The sequence below is a fragment of the Protopterus annectens genome, chromosome 10.part0 (genome assembly GCF_019279795.1).
Source record: "Protopterus annectens isolate FY-2018-M chromosome 10.part0, PAN1.0, whole genome shotgun sequence".
Taxonomy (NCBI): domain Eukaryota; kingdom Metazoa; phylum Chordata; order Ceratodontiformes; family Protopteridae; genus Protopterus; species Protopterus annectens.
The window spans coordinates 294693071-294710485 of NC_056744.1; the positions used below are offsets into that span (position 1 = coordinate 294693071).

A 17415-nucleotide genomic window follows, 5' to 3' on the forward strand; every position below is an offset into this window, starting at 1 on the left:
TGGGGAGGAGAGGCAGAGGAGGGAAGGCATATACTGTAAGGGCTTTCCAGCTGAATGAAAGGGCGTCCACTTTCCATGCTTGTTTGTGATAAGTCCGAGTGCAGAATCTCTGTAGCTGGCAGTTGTGAGGGGAGGCGAATAGATCTATGTCTGGGCATCCCCATTTCCCTGTTATCATGCTGAACATTTGTGGATCTAGTTTCCACTTGTGAGGATCCATGAGGTTTCTGCTTAGTTCGTCTGCCAAAGTATTTGTCTTTCCTGGCAAGAATTGTGCTTGCAGGTGTACTTGATAAGTTAATGCTGTGTTCCACAAAGTCATGGCTTGTCTGCAGAGGGGGTAGGAATGTGTGCCCCCTTGCTTGTTTATGTACCACATGACTGTAGTATTGTCCGTCTTTATCATCAGTTGTCCTGGATGAAGTAGGTCCTTGAAGGCTGTCAGGGCATTTTGTACAGCTAGCATCTCTTTCTGATTGATATGAAGATGCATTTGGCTTGTGGGCCATGTGCCCTGAATACATTTTCCTGCCATGTGCGCCCCCCAGGCATAATCTGATGCATCTGCTGTTAGTGTCTGCCTGGCAGTGGGTAAAGTGAATGGCTGTCCCTTGTTGTGGTGACAGGCCTGTGCCCACCATCGAAACTCCTGTTACAGGCAGGGAATGAGAGTAATTACTGTTTCCAGGCTGTGGCAATATTGACTCCAAACACTTTTTAGATACCACTGTAGTTTCCTCATATGCAGTCTTGCATATGGAATTAGTAGAATGCAGGATGCCATGTAGCCCAGAGCTTGCAGAATTTTTCTTGCAGATAACTGGGTCTTTTTGCCATGTTTTCGAAGTAAGAAGTCCGTTGCCTTTGTTTGTCTGGTGTGAGATAAGCCATCTGGGCAGTTGTATTTAAGCTTGCACCCAGGAATATTATCTCTTGAGAGGGTACTAGTTTTGATTTATTTTCGTTTACTGTGTACCCTAGGCAAATTAGTAGTCTTTTTACAAACGCCAGATGCTGTAGTAGAATATCTTTGGTCTCTGCTTGAATAAGGCAGTTGTCCAAGTAGGGATATATTTGAATTCCTCTTTGTCTGCAAAATGCAATTACTGGTGCCAGGCATTTTGTGAAGACCCTGGGCACAGTAGATAAGCCAAAGGGCAATGCAGAGAATTGGTAGTGCATTGAGCCAGCTATGAATCTGAGGTATCTTCTGCAAGATTGTCTGACTGGGACATGCAGGTATGCCTCTTTGAGGTCCAAAGTTACAAGCCAAGCCTTCTTGTCCCAGCATGGGCAGAAGCTGCTGTAGAGTCAACATTTTGAATTTTGGGACATCCAGAAAAGTATTTAGAATAGACAGGTCCAGAATTGGTCTCCAGGCTTTGTCCTTTCTTGGTACTAAGAAACATCTTGAGTAAAATCCTTGTCCCTGCTCTTGTTGTGGCACTGGCTGAATAACCTCCAAGTCCATGAGAGATGAAACTTGTTTTTGTGCCTCTGCCCATTGATTGTGTGGCAGATCCGGCATACCTTTTGCCTTTGGAAGGGTGTGAAAGTGGAACCTGTAGCCCTGAGAGACTATATTTAAGACCCATTTGTCCTGGGTGATCTTGTGCCAGTTTTGTGAAAAAAGTGCTAGCTTTCCCCCTAAGGGAGCGTCCAAAAAATAAGTGCTTGGCATTGGCAGAGAGAAGTCATTGGGACTGTTTTCTATAAGGCTGTGATTTGTATTCTTCACTTTTGGAGGTAGAAGCAGCCCATTGTTTGGGCCTGTATGAGCCCTGGGGCTGTTGCCTGCCTCTAGGGCATCTGAATCTGCCTCTTTGTGGTTTGTCTGACACTGGAAAGGACCAATTCTTAGAGGGCTAGTTCCTGCTAAATCTGGGTGGCTGTACCTGTAAAAAATCCTTTACTGTCTGCATAGATTTAGCTTCATCCTCCATTTTCTTCAACACCTCTTCTGCCTTAACACCAAAGTATTGTGCTGTAATGGAGCATCCATTAACTTTGCTTTAACATGATCAGGCAGATTCTTTTCCTTTAACCAAGCATGCCTTCTAATGACAGAACCTGTAACAGCGGCCCTGCACGAGGCCTCCAGTGAATCATAGCCACATTGCAAATCATGTTTTCCCACTTGTTCAGCTGCATGCAATAAATCCTGCAAATCTTTGTTCATTCAGAATTTGTCAACATTTTTTGTTTTAACAAAGGCATTAAGTATTGCTGATATTTGAGCATATGAAATTGACAATTTAAAGCCCTTACAGCCAAGGTAGCAGAAGTGCAAACTTTTACCCCCCATCTGTCCAGAGCCCTAGAATCTCTATCCGAGGGGACAGGGCTTTTAGCAGTAGCAGCCTTGACCCCTTTGGGACCCTGTGAAATAGTTTCTGGGTCAGCAGCAGGGTTTTTATAAAGGGATTTATGGGAGTCTGGAACCCTGTTGTATCTCTCCAGCTTAACAGGAGCAGGAGGTAAAGAGTCTGGAGACAGGCCGGACTCTGAAAATACATCATCTACTATGTCTAGAACAGGGGGAATTGCAAGAGGTCTATGCTGAGGAAGTAAAAGAAAGTCTCTAAGCCTTTTCTTAGAATCTGAATAATCTTGGCTCTCCCAGTGGAAATGCTCCCTCATGGCATGCAGGGTTTCCCCAAATGAGTAGTCCTCAGGAGGAGAAGCTGAAGGAATAGAATCTTCAGCATCAGAATCCTCATAGGGAGGAATAGAATATTCCTGTTCTGAAGAGGAATCAGAGGAAATGGAAACCTAATCAGAGGAATCATATTCAGTGTCTTGCCTAGGCCGCTTATCAGGAGGGGGATGGGAACCCCTGAACAAAGTAATTAGGTCTTCGGCCATTTTGAGCATCTGTTTCTTAGGCATAGAAGTCTGTCCTGGAGAATGCTGTACTTGTTTCCTTGTCTTTAAAACTGTTTTAGACTTTGTCTTGGATGCTGAAGTTGGCTTTATATAAAGTTGTGTAGGTCTGAAGACACCCTCAGAAGCCGATGCCTGCTCACGGCTCCAGACCCACCTGAGGGATTAATTTCTGAAGGGCCAATACCTTGAGTATCCAGAGGCCTAGTTGTCTCCACGTGGGAGTCGGAGGCGGCCTGTGGCTCTGAGGTAGCTGGAGTCAGGGGCTGTGAAAGCGTCTCACTGAGCACCGGCGAACTGGCGACTGGCCTAGAAGAGGCTTTGTCGTTGGTTTTGGACCTTGGATGCTTGACCTTGTCTTTATCCTTGCATTTTTTATGAATTCCGGTCATCGGTTGTTCCGACGGCATTATATAGTTAAACCTTCTGCCAAAATAATGAAAAGCAAAATCATACCAACGCTTAATCATGTGTTGGTTAAATCTAGCACAAAACTGTCAACTAGCAACATTGTGGTCGGGGCCTAAGCAAGGAATACAGTAGGAATGAAAATCCTTATGAGGTATTTGCTTCCCACAAGAAATACAATTGTTAACTTTTTCTGACATTGGTCTGGAGCAAGAAAAAAGTTTCCCAAATGGGGTACTTAGCTTTATTGAAGACTTCGGATCTGAAATTCAATTTCAAAAATCTCAGGAGTCGGCCGACTGGCACTTGCGAACTGCTTTTGCTTTGGGCACCGTGCGGCAAGAAAGACTGAAGAAAATGGCATCGGCTGCATCTTTTATACCCCTGGCGCACTGACATCAGGAAAGAGGCGACAGCAACCATCGCCGGACCAGGACTTTGGAATTCAGACCGACTGCGGGTAGCCTGCCAGCAGAATAACCCAAGAGTAATGATTGCAACAGTGAAACACGATGAACATCAACTACAAAAAGATCCTGGACAGGTTAATTAAAATTAACAGGGACGCAATATTTAAATATAAGAATCCATGTGAAGTGGTATAACTTATAAATGACCATGTCTAGACTTAAAAAAGGTGACAAATCACCCAAGGGCTACAACAGGCCTAATGGCTGGTGAAGGCAAGTTGATCTGGAAGACTAAGGGATTGATGCCCCTCTGAAATAAACTGATAAATAAGAGGAAAAGAGGAAAAACAGGGACACTAAAGGCAACATTAATAGACTGTTGAGTCTGATAAAACAAGAAGCAGTACATAATCAGAGTATCTGTGAAGGGAATTTGGTTATGAATATACAGGCTACAAGAAAAGTCTTGTCTTAAGTATATCATGCAAAGAAACGAGAGTACAGTAACTTCATTACTGAAAATAACAAGAAAATCAATGGCCTGGACTATTCTAATTTTTATGCAAAAATATATAGAGCTGTTAAAAATAAAATTATACATATATTTATGTGTGTGTGTGTGTGTGTGTGTGTGTATGTATGTATGTATGTATATATATATATACATATATATAGACACACACACACACATAGTGATTTCTTTCATCCATTAATTATAGGACTTCATCGAAGTTTTTGAACATTTACTGTTTTGGCTCCTTCAGGAAGCACAGCAACACCACATGGGCTACTTTTTCTTCCAGTTTGAGTTTCTGGCTGGCTGCACATTCACACACTATTTTCTTTGGTTGTAGTAAGGAATATTGTAGTGGAATGCCCCAGGGATCATCCTAGAGCCATACCAGATTCTGCTGTTATTTGTCTGACTACAATAATGACTCATAACCCTAAACAATCTGTCTCTCTTTGTTTCTGCTGCAATAGAACAGATTAGCTGTTATTACAGATTTGGATACAGTATATGGCTTGATTTAAACTTGGATTTCTCTGAGTTAGTGAGTGAAGTGGTAGCTCACTAATAAAATTACAGGTTATATAAAAAGAAATAAAGTCTAGAAGTCAAGTTGCTATAAGAATGTGATCTGTAAGTCTAATTAGACTGAAAATAAAATTTGATAATCTTTTGCATACGTAATATTGCAAATAAATTAACTGAAATGAGTAAAAAATGTACTAGAATGACTTAAGGCAGGGCTCAATTAACTTATAAGGACAGATATAAAGATCTTGGACTATGTAGCATCAAATATAGACCCAAAAGGTGCTCTCTGACAGAAGTGTATAAAGTCGGTGGGTCTCTGGGAATCCTTAGGATTAAAAAGGGGACAACGCTGATAAAGTTAAGATTTTTATGTTTATTTAAAAAAACATAATAGAACCATTTCCTGGTTCTCAGAGAGAGTTGTGGCTAGCTGGAATATGCTATCAAATCATGCTAGGTTAAGCAACATTGTACTTAGTTCAAAACAATGATTGTTAATTTATATGGTAATACATGTTTTATGTTCTGACAGGCTGTTTGGGTGGAAGTCCGAGCCCGGTTTAGAAAAGAAAGCGAAGAAATAGCCTGAAGCCACATTACCACCAACCTCAAGCAGAATGCTGAGCACATAGTGAGCTGCTGTGCACATGTGCATTCACTTTATATAGGGACACGTAGGTTCACCTTTAGAGGCTTTTTTTTGTTTTGTTTTGTTTTTTGGTTCAAGATCAGTGGAACCTCTGGTTTGTGTAAAACTTTTGTTTTCCAGATGGTTATACCACCCACAGCACGGGCACATAAAGACAAACTTATTTTCCAATCTGGTTGTATAGCAAATTGCACAGTGACATACAAAAAGTCAGGAAGATCCAGACATAACAACAAGCATGCAAACGATACACACACACACACACACACACACACACACACACACATACACACACACACACACTATTGTAAGAAATACCTCTCTAAATAATGCTCCATAGAAAGTAACAGTAAACGGACAGTCGACAGTTCTCATGGAGATGTCCAGATCCATAAGTAACCTCTTCTGTTCTTGACTGTTCACAGTTGCTCTTATTCGCTGCAAAAAGACAAAAATAAAATGGTAAAACTTACCACTGTTCTCTGCGCTCATGACATTTCAGACCTTTGCCTTTTCAAACAATATTAACAGGAAAAAGAAATCTTAAGTAATAAAACTGATATGATACACTCACTCGTATGAACATCTGTATTAGGAAGATAGTGACCACATAACCCCTTTTCATTTACCACATTTTCATTCTCAGCATCCAAGTTCGATGTCATCTCTGTGAATCAAATACTGTAATGTAGTAATACTCCATTACAAAACAGACAGGCAACATGCCTAACTTTACCACCAACTTACTACCATTACAGAATCGTGCTGTTGGAAACCTGCATGTAAACACACACCTCTTCTAGTTAACATGCAGTTGGTAGTGGGGAAGATAATGGTGTGGTGACAGGACCCCACTGAAGAAGTTGATACACAAACAGTCAACTGTAAACTGAGGATGTTAAATCTGTTGAAAAACAAATGATCCCTGTAACAGTGGCACCCCTTTTAAACACACTATCACCATGGTCGTACAATCATGTGGAAAAATGAAATGCACTGCATGGGTGAAACCAGAACTCACATGTACTGGAATCTCACAGTGCAGCACAGAGATGAAAAATCTTTCAGGGACTGCACAGCACTGACAGCTTGGATTTATGAGATAACATTCAATGAAATGCTTTTCACTCAATGGTGGATTTCTCACTGTGATGTTTCACGGCAGGCAGTATGCAATAGTGCTGTTTTTCAAAAATCGCAGTGGCTTGTACTGTGTGAGACAACAGTACAATGCAGTGACGTCTTTCATTCTTTCCTACTGGCATGAGATCGTTGAACTTGGATGTATAAGTAAGAGGGTTTGCCCTCTAAATGGATGGTTCAGGGGGCATGAAACACATGTTTTTCTCTTTTTTAGGTTTTTCAAATTACACTTCCTGATGTAAAAAAAATAAAAAATGGTGAAGCACAACGTGTTGCAAAATTTGAAAAAAAAAAGGCTGATCAAAAATTACTTAACTGTATATTTGACCCATCATGTTAATAAAAATTTACAGCAATCAAGTAACCTTATATTTTACTGCATCAAAAATATTTTACTGTATATTTATGGCTCTGCATTGTATCAGGCAGCAAGAATGACACTTAACAAATATGTTCTTTTTTGCAAGTTGGCAGTGAGAGAATGCTCCTTGATGAGTCCTTCTTTGGGTCCCTCTCCTCCATCAATCACCACTCAGTAAAAACCTGGATGATTTCCACATCCGAGGATGCCTGAGTGTTTCTCTAATGAGCGTCATGATAGAATGTGCCAGATGCATAAATATGCACAATCTCTTCAGCTCAACTGTTCTTGCTCTGACACCACTGACCTGAAGTTTTGAAAATTATATTAGTAACCATGTTATATACAGATATATATCTGCAAGAATTATAGTGAAATCAATTTATATGATAACATATACCTTATATACAACATCAAGGGCCCTCCATGATGACCTCTGACTATGTGGAATACAAAATAGGGTACTTACGTATTATCGCAACCAGATTTTCACGGTAGTACTGGTTGCTTCCAGACACTGAAATCTGACTGTTGATGTTATAATGAAGTTATACAATCTGTTTTCTTTCACACTTAGGGTTGTTTTACTGCAGGGTTATCAATAAAAATTAAAAACTAGGTTAGACTGGTTATCTATGCACTTCCCCGGCAGCAAGTGATGTGAAACCCAGCTTGCTCATCCAAAGCACGATTTTGAAGCACTCCTGACTACAATCTGTGACAACATTCCCCCCGCATAAAAAAAAAAAAAAAAAAAAAAAGCGAATGAACAGTCCACATATTTTCAGGTCTAATACCTTTCAAACAACACTGAAGTACAATCAAAGGTTGTCTGAGGATACCACCAACAACACAAAAACAACCCACTGCTTCCAACTTCTCCCATCAGAAACGACCCCAGAATCACCTGTCAACATCATCCACCAAGCCATTCCTTACTGCAACTTGCTGTTACAAAAGTTTCCTTTCAAGTCTGTCTACAAAGTTTTAGAAATAAAAACTTTACCCAAAGCATTTCCATGTGTGTGGGTGCTTTTCTTAGCAGCATTCCTTCCTTATAGTCACAATATTTCTTTCGTCAGTAACACAGCAGCCATGAGAATTGAAGCGTGCATGTGTAATTCACAAAAAGAAGAAGAATTGCACATTTCTTTCTCTTCCAAAATGTAACCCAAACTTTTTTTAACTTACTAAAGAAATGAAATTACACCTTACAGTGTTTCCCCGCACTCAATTTCATTGCAGCATGCGAGTTTCGCAACAGCAAAAATCTGGTTGTGATAATATGTAAGTACCCAAAATAGTAACCACCACGGTAGAATAAGTTACATGGCCAGAGAAATCCACAGCTCAGAACGTCGAGTCCAGGAACACAATTTTCCCAAAGGAAGCCTGACTTCTGAAGTTGCACTGATGAGGATACTGCTTGTTGCCACATGCATGAACAGAAGCCAGATGTCCCTGTCAGAAATGCCTATAGTGGAGACATTCCTGAAGCAAGCACTGAAAGCATTCATACCTCTAGTAGAGTGAACTTTGACTTCAGCCATTTCCAAGTATCTGTTAGCCATGTGGGAGGCACAAAAAACAATACAACTTACCACTGACTTAAAAAGTGTCTGCTTGGAAGTAAGAAGCCCTTCCCTCCCTGCTGCAAATGAGATGCAGAACTGGTCCATCTTCCTAAACATGTGCACCCATTTCAGGTAATATCTGAGCTGAAAGTGTACGTTCAATGCATGCCTGGCACTCACTTTGTGGTTTCATACTCATCTAATGAATAAATCCTACCAATGGTTGATTACTTTAGAGAGCTCGGCATAATGGTGGCTAGATCAGTAAATTTTGAGTCATTAGGAAATGTTAGTTGGTGATAAAAGACATATTCTGGACCTCTACATCTAAACAATCCGAACTTAAGGTTACCTTACAGTGTCAGGCATTACTTAGGGAGAGAATGGGAACTCCATGCTAGTAAGACCTGTTCCTTACAAGTCTGAGGGCATCTTCAAGAAGGCTTCACCTGAAGGGGAGGTGGAAGGAGCGGATTTACCATCCCTTTCTGTCTCACAAACAATGGCCTAAGGGTTGTCTAACTCCACGTACAAGTCACAACCTTAGAGGGTCAATACCACCACTACCCACAGAAGTATGCTTGTACAAGGCACTGCTCAAAGTCAAGTATGCAAGGAATGTTTACCAGGTGTCAGGCAATAAGAAACTGGCATAAGTCAGCATGCTAGCACAGGCTCCAGGTCATATTCTCTAAGTGTGCAATCTGGCATCCCCAACCCAAGCTCCCACCAAATGTCAAACAATGGCTTGATATCAGGATCCTGAGGTATGAATCCCATTATGGTGTGAGTTAGTGAGCTATCCTCATCTATGATCTGCAAGATCAAATCAGTCTGGGGCTTGCCAAGGAGGGGAGTTCTCAGTCTCGCACACTGCTGGCCATTCAGTGGAGTGACTCAAGGGGCTGTCTTCCGGAATCAGAATTGATGATCTATGGTTACAGATAATCAACTGGGGATTAAGTGGTACAAGAACCCCCACATGCATCCCCACTGTAGGAGTCTAAAGAGTGCCTCCTTCAGTCTCTTCATCCTCTGCATGGGTAGTGGAATGCTATGGGCCTGAGTCCATATCAGCCTACGCCAAGCTCAACATGTGCAGGGACTGCGGTGGACAGAGTGGCTGAAAAACAGACTTATCACCATGTGCAGGATCTGAAGGGGGGAGGCAGTAACTGAAAAGCAGACTTACATTTTGGAGGCTCTGGCGGCTATCAGCCCTTTGATATTTTAAACATGACTCAGATACTGTAATATTGTTGACATGGAATAAGGGTAGAAATGTAACAGATGCTTTTATAATGCATAGAGAAAAAAATCTGAAACTATATATGCACAAAGGGCTCCTATTGAAATGTCAGCATTTAAACTACTGAGTGCCGAAAAACCAAAAAAATAAATAAAAAAGACCAAAAACTTTGAGAAGAGCGAATCTCTATAACTGCTCTTCTCCTTAAAACTTCTTTTTTTCAGGGAGGACAAGCCTCCCTACACCCATCAGGTGGGGTGTAAGTCCCTACCCCCATGAATTTATATATATAAAATGCCAGGTTTATGTGATATAAAAAATGAGACCACAATAAATCATTTTCAAAACTTTTCTCACCTTTAATGTGACTTATATCCTGTACAATTCAATTGAAAAACAAACAAATCTGTTAGGGGAAAAAATATAAAAATATAAAAAGCGGGTTGAATGAGTGTGCACACCCTTAAACTAATACTCTGTTGAAGCACTTTTTGATTTAATTACAACATTCAGTCTTCCTGGGTAGGAGTCTATCAGCATGGCACATCTTGACTTGGTAATATTTGCCGACTCTTCCTTGCAAAAGCGCTCCAAATCTGTCAGATTGTGAGGACATCTCTTGTGCACAACCCTCTTCAGGTCACTCCACAGATTTTCTGTCTGGGTCATTCCAAAACTTTAATTTTCTTCTGGTGAAGCCATTATTTTGTTGATTTGGATGTATGCTTGGGGTCACTGTCATATTGAAAGGTGAAATTCCTCTTCTTCTTCAGCTTTCTAGCAGATGCCTGAAGGTTTTGGGCCAAAAGTGACTGGTACTTGGAACTGTTCATAATTCTCTCCACTTTGACTAAAGCCTCAGATCCAGCTGAAGGAAAAGCAACCCCAAAGCATGATACTGCCACCACCATACTTCACCATGGGGATGGTGTTCTTTTGGTGTTGCAAAAAGTTGTTTTTGCTCCAAACGTACCTTTTGGAATTGTGGCCATAAAGTTCAACCTTGGTCTCATCAGACTATAACACATTTTCCCACATGCTTTTGGGAGACTTGCTGTATTGTTTTGCAAATTTTAGCTGGGCATGGATGTTTTTCTGTGTAAAAAGAGGCTTCCATCTTGCAACCCTACCCCATAGCCCAGACATATGGAGAATATGGGAGATTGTTGTTATGTGTAGTACACAACCAATACTTGCCAGAAATTCCTGCAGCTCCTTCCGTGTTGCTGTAGGTCTCTTGGCAGCCTCCCTGGCCAGTTTTCGTCATGTCTTTTCATCAATGTTGGAGGGACGTCCAGTTCTTTGCAACGTCACTGTCCCATATTTTATCCACTTTTTGATGACTGTCTTCTCTGTGTTCCATGGTATATCCAATGCTGTAGAAATTTTTTTGTACCCTTCTCCTGACTGATACCTTTCAACAATGAGTGAACCATGGCTTTTGCTGTAGCATGCAACTGAGTAAATGTCAGGAAAATCCTGCTAGGACAGCTGAACTTTAACTGATGGCAGGTTTATACCCAAGAAGACTGAATGCTGTTATTAAATCAAAAGGTGCTTCAACAAAGTATTAGTTTAAAGGTGTGCACACTTATGCAACCAGTTTATTGTACGCTTTTTAATTTTTTATATTTTTCCCCCTAACAGATTTGTTTTTCAATTGTATTGTACAGGTTATAGGTCACATTAAAGGTGGGAAAAGTTTTGAAATTATTTATTGTGGTCTAATTGTTTTATATCGCAAAAACCTGGCATTTTAACGTGGGTGTGTAAACTTTTTATGTCCACTGTAAGTCCAATCTTTTGGCCATTCAATCTCCATGTTTTGGGACTCACTCTAGCGGGTTCCACTACTTCAAATCATTACCTGCATGCACACGTAAACCTTAATGCTTTGGGGAAATTAACAAAATGAGAAAAGTTCGCAAGTCAATCTTTGTTGATATTTTGGAGTACTTCTTACAAACATGTCTATTAATGATGTAACAAAAAAGTGACAACTTTAAATTCTTGCAAGTCATATATTGCGCATTTTAAAAACACTTGTTATAGAAGTTTTAACACAAAGGGCAAATGCTGATGAGTACAACAGGATGACTTTTCTAAATTAAATGTCATTTGAGTGACACAACTAACATCCCTTGTTAAAGAGAAAAGACTTGTGAAATGTAATAAATTACAAAAGCAATCAAATTAAGTTTTAGGATAAAGACAACAATGTGCAGATGTCTGTACTTCACCAAAACATTTATTAATTTATTAAATTATATACAATCACAATCATGTTAATGAGACTAAATCTTGAACAAAAAAACATAACTGAGTTCCTACAGAAGCAGCAGAAAGGAATGTTAGTAAATATCCACTCAAAATGATAAAGGTTATGTGTGGGAAGGTTATTTTATCAATGAACACAGTAAACTTATGAATAAGTTAATTAAAATGATTAACAGAAAAAATAAATAAGATGCGTTTATATCTTGTGTATTTATAATTTATACACCAAATATTATACGAGGGAATAAATGGAACATTAAATAAGATATAGTAACTTACTAGGGGTTATTAAAATACTCCCAAAACCTTTTACTAAGTTTAAGTACTGTATATGAGCCTTTCCTTATTTCATACTAATATCAATATTAGGTTAATATAAGACTACTGTTTAAGAGATAAACTGTTTAAACAAAATATATTCAAATGGTTCATATTCCTTTAAAATGCATTCAGATGTTTCAAATTATTTTTTTTTCCTACAAAAGCATCTAGGAAAGACTGCTACTAGTTAGAACTGTATAGGTAGCAAGTAGTCTGTTTAGGGAAACTACTCAAACTAAGGGACATTAAGATCCGTGATACAGATAGTAAATGCATGGTTTTCTAATTTACTTTGTTATTGTTCTTTTAGTACCATAAACAGTAGATTTAGGTTAAATAAATTCACCATATATTCCTTTCAAATATATCTTGTGGATTAAAGTTATTTCTATTAAAAATATAATACGTCTGAGCTCACATCAGAAATGGAAAATAACACTCATTACAGAGACTGGTATAACAATTACCTTGTGCCTACAGTTTTGCAGTCCATTCCCCTATTCTTTGCTGAAATTCCTGCTCAGAGGCTGCCTATAATAGTGCAATGCCTGCTTACAGCAACTTTGTTGATCTCTCCCCTCTGCCCTGTTTGCCAGTGTAACCAATCACCACTATGGACTAGCACTGGGCTGGCAGCTGAACCCTGATGCACACCCATTCCCACAAGGAACCCCTCTTTGAGACCATATGCTGACATTTAGCAGACGGTGAAATCATTGTTGTTCTCTATATATCTGTAATGTATGATGTAGGTAAAGGGTTATTTAGATTAATGAAAATATAAGTTGAGATAGTTGTAAAAGATCAAGGAATTACTTTGTAAGGCAACACCAAATCACATATAAAGAGGGCAGTTCACCTGTGTAGAAACTCATTCAGTAAAAGTTAAAAATAAATTAAGCAGATACTCTCCTGGAATGTTGCTACAGTGTATAGTTGCAAGGGTTGTTCCAATAAGCATTTAACATAAAATGAAACCCACCTAGCCTAATAATCAATCCACCCCTTAAACTCCTGACTAACTCTGAGTACAAGCTAACCTAACATAAATGTACATATTGTACATAACATAATTGTACGTATTATAAATAACCCATCCCACCTTTTTTTCTCTCTTTTCCTTCTAAGTCTTTATTCTCTCTCTCAATTAAGTTACCACTGCCATCCTAAATATTTAGGTACTATATAAACCAAATAATTTATTCCTGTTCTCTAGCATGGAATGAAATTGTAATTGTGTCTTCTTTACTATGAATGTATATGTAACTGAACTATGTAATGCGGAGCTTTTCTCCCTGGGCCTCCACTGAAAACGGGCTCCCTGAGCCCAGTGGACCTCCCCGGTCATCAAACTGGAAATAAATAAAATTAGTCATTGCAAGCATCCCTTAAGGGCTTGTAAATATAGAAACACCTTTAAACCTTACAGTATTCTTTCATAAAATCATAGTTTCATAGTATAGTACTAGGCTATCTGCCCTGGGGCATTTGTAAGCCATAGTGATGTGGCTTTTGCCACCCCATGAAATGGTACAAAAATGTACAGAATAAATCTAGAATACTGTGCCTCTGTCTAGTAGTGACACAATGAAGGTCCCCTTATATAATAGAATTAGTTTACTGTGCCCCTGTCTAGCAGTGACACAGATGTGACCCCTGGGGTAAACTTTCGATCTCTCATCCACTCATCAAGATTTCTCTTGAAGAGAGTCAGTGAGGGGCTCTGCCTAATACGAACTGGGATCCTGTTCCAAAGCATGGAAAGCCTCTGGGTTATGAATCTATCCCTCTAGCATGTCCTATTCATACTTGTGCCAAGGTTTAAGTCTTTAGCTCTCGTGGTCCTGATGGATTTGGATTTTTTGTGGTGGAGCATGTCATTCAAATCCTGATTGGACATGACCTTGTACGTCAGGCAGAGATCACCTCTGAGCAGGCGGTATGCTACTGAATAGAGCTGAAGTTTCTATAGTCTGGCGGAATAAGACATATGTTGGAGACCCTTGATCCTTTTGGTGAGGTACTTTTGTGGTCTCTCCAGCTGTTGCAAGTGCCGAGTGAGGTACATACCAAATGGGGCATTGTACTCAATCATGGGTCTGATGGGGGAGGAATATAGGGGTACAATGACATCCTTGGATCTGGATGTGAATCCCTTCATGATGAGGTGTGCAAGGTAGAATGTTTTTCTAACCACTTTGGCAACGTGGGTGTCAAATGAGAGGTCGCTGTCTACTTGGGTCCCTATGTCTCTGATTACTTTTTCCGTACTCAGTGGGTTTCTGTCTATGTGGTAATTTGTGGGTACTTTGTTTTTTCCAAAAGGGATGACTATACATTTTTTGGCATTTAGTTTAAGGCCGTGACTACGGCACCAGTTGTCCGTTTCAGTGAGGCCTTTTTGTAGGATGTGTGTGTCTGCTGGTGTATCGACTATGGCGCCTAGTTTGCAGTCATCTGCGAACTTTGTCAGCCACAGTCCTCCCATGTTTGCTTTAACATCTGAGAAATAAATGCCGAACAAGAGGGGTCCCAGGACAGATCCCTGTGGGACACCACTTGTGACTGGCTTTGAGTCTGACATTGCTCCAGCGATTTTAACTTTATGGGTTCTGTCCTTTAGCCAGTTTGCAACCCATCTAGTGACATAAGGGTTTACTTTTAAGCTGTTTAGCTTATCTATGATGCCTGAGTGGGGTATTGTGTCGAAGGCCTTATCCAAGTCCAGGTATGCTGTATGGACTGCTTTGCCCTCATCAATGGCTCTAGTGACTGTTTCGAAAAAGTCAACCAGGTTTAAAAGGCAGGATCTGCCCTTCACAAAGCCGAACTGGGTGGGGTCAAGTGTCTGTAGGTCCCCTATGTCTCTGTTTATGAGTTCCATAATGACTCTTTCCATAGCTTTGCATACCAGGCTAGTTAAGCTTATGGGGCGGTAGTTTCCAGGGTCTGTAGAGGCACCCCCCCTTGTGGAGTGGGACCACTGTTGCTGTACGCCAGTGTACAGGTACATATCCCGAAGTAAGGCTAAGGTTAAATAGCATTTTTATGTGTGGGTTTAGCTCCTCTTGGAGTTCACATAACACGCACTCCGGGATACCATCAGGTCCCATTGATGCTGTGTTTTTTGCTTTGTTTAGGGCGGTTCTCACTTGGACATCTGAGATGACAGGGAGATTACATTCAGCTGGGATAAGTATTTCTTCTTTTGGGGGTGAAGGAGGCGAGAAATTTGCACTGAACCTATCAGCCAGAATGTTAGCAATATCTGTGGGTTCAGTGTATTTTTTGTTGTTGTGAACCAACTCTGAGCATATCTGAGGGTTTCCGCCCAGGTTTCTAACATAGCTAAAGAAGGCTTTGTGGTTATCTTTAGTGTCCTTAGCGATTTTTCTCTCAAAGTTTGCCTTGGATGTTTTTATGAGAGAACGTAGTTTTCTGCTAATGTTGATCAGAGACGTCTTCCCTTCGTGGGATTTCGCTCTGACGTGCAGTAGCTTCCTTCTTTTGTTATACAATTTGTTTATGGCTGAGGTCCACCAGACAGGACGCTTACATTTGGTGGCTGACTCCTTTTCTTTTTTTTTCTTTCAAGTGAATAATTCAGTAATATAGTAAAGTTCTTAAAAACATATATATATTTACATATCTTCCAATAAATGTGCAAGCGGTAAGAAAACAAGACTCATTTTTTTTTTTTGTTGTCAAATATTTCCCTAAGCTTTCTCTGTTATGGCTAATATTTAAATCATTTACATTTAACAATAAAAAATGCTCACCTTAACTTTTAAGTTAATTTTTATACCAGCCACTATAATAACTGTTATTTTTCATTTCTGCTGTGAGCTCAGACATATTACATTTTAATGCAAATATATTTAACCCATTAGCTATATTTGATGAATCTGTGGTGAATTTATTTAACCTAAATCGACTGTTTATTGTACTAAAAGAGCAACAACAAACTAAGTTAAATTAGAAAAGAATACATTTACTGTCTGTATCATGGAATTTAATATTACTAATATTAATATCCCTCTTCTGAATCTGAAGCTACAGCTAAAAATGATTTGGGTTTTACAGTATCCGTTGTTATTTCTATGAACTCTTATGTGGATTTCAGCATTGCTCATTTAATTCTTTGTGTTAGTCGCTTTTCAAGCAATGTCCATTGCTAGTTGTCTGAGCTCTTTAAGTGGGTTACTAGCATTGCTCAGTTAATTCTGTGTTGTAGTAACTTTTCAAACTTAAAAAGCCACTTTGGCCAGTTGTGTGAGTTATAACTGAGCTTGTGGTAATTAACCCAGCCCCCCCCCCCCCAATATTTTACATTATACAAGCAGTCCACTACCTTAGTGCTGGGATTACTGGAAGCTTGGAAGCTTGAAAACAAAGCATTTGGACTACATTTTGTATCCAAAGAAGTACATCTAATCTATATTTAAAATACTGTGCTTATCTTATCACTTAAACCACTTCTGTCTGTTTCCTGTCGTGTTTCCTCTGTATATGACATTAAAGCTACCAACTGAATGCATTTTATAGTCGCAGTGCTTTACAGTATAGTATTTCCAAGTGGTTTCTGTGTTTTGCCTAGGTGTTTAAATCACTTTTGACTGGACTCTCATATTATTACATTTTTGCTATCTCTCTTCTTAATTTTCCTACCCACCCTTTTTCTACTGTGCTTTTTAAACTTGGAAGGTCTTTCAGCTGCTCGCTCCTACTGTATATCTATCCTTGGAAGCTTCTCACAGTCTCATCTTTTATATCTCTGGCCCTAGAAGCTTCTTCCCATCTTATCTTCTCTGTTCATCATACTGGGTACTGACAGATGAAACAGGGAAGTCCTTCCCCTTACACTGTTAATGTACTCTGAAACTGCCTTAAAGTGTGTGTGTGTGTGTGTGTGTGTGTGTGTGTGTGTGTGTGTGTGTGTGTGTGTGTGTGTGTGTGTGTGTGTGTGTGTGTGTGTGTGTGTGTTCCACACTGCTGGCATGTCTGCCTTTGAATCTCCTTGTAATTACTTGCAGCTAGTTGTTAAGATTTGTTTCTGGTATCTATTTACTTTTGGCTAACTGTGTTTTTACATTATGAA

At 39.7% G+C, this 17415-nt stretch overlaps 1 protein-coding gene across 6 annotated transcripts in view; it reads right to left on the reverse strand.

The window, feature by feature from the left end:
• LOC122813050 (dual specificity mitogen-activated protein kinase kinase 6) overlaps positions 1-17415 on the reverse strand; it is a 751080-nt gene that overhangs the window by 199122 nt on the left and 534543 nt on the right. For all 6 annotated transcript variants that reach the window (XM_044085167.1, XM_044085166.1, XM_044085165.1 and 3 more), the window contains exon 5: positions 5711-5830. In XM_044085167.1, coding sequence (XP_043941102.1) covers positions 5711-5830 — 120 coding nt within the window. The remainder of the gene's footprint in view (positions 1-5710; positions 5831-17415) is intronic.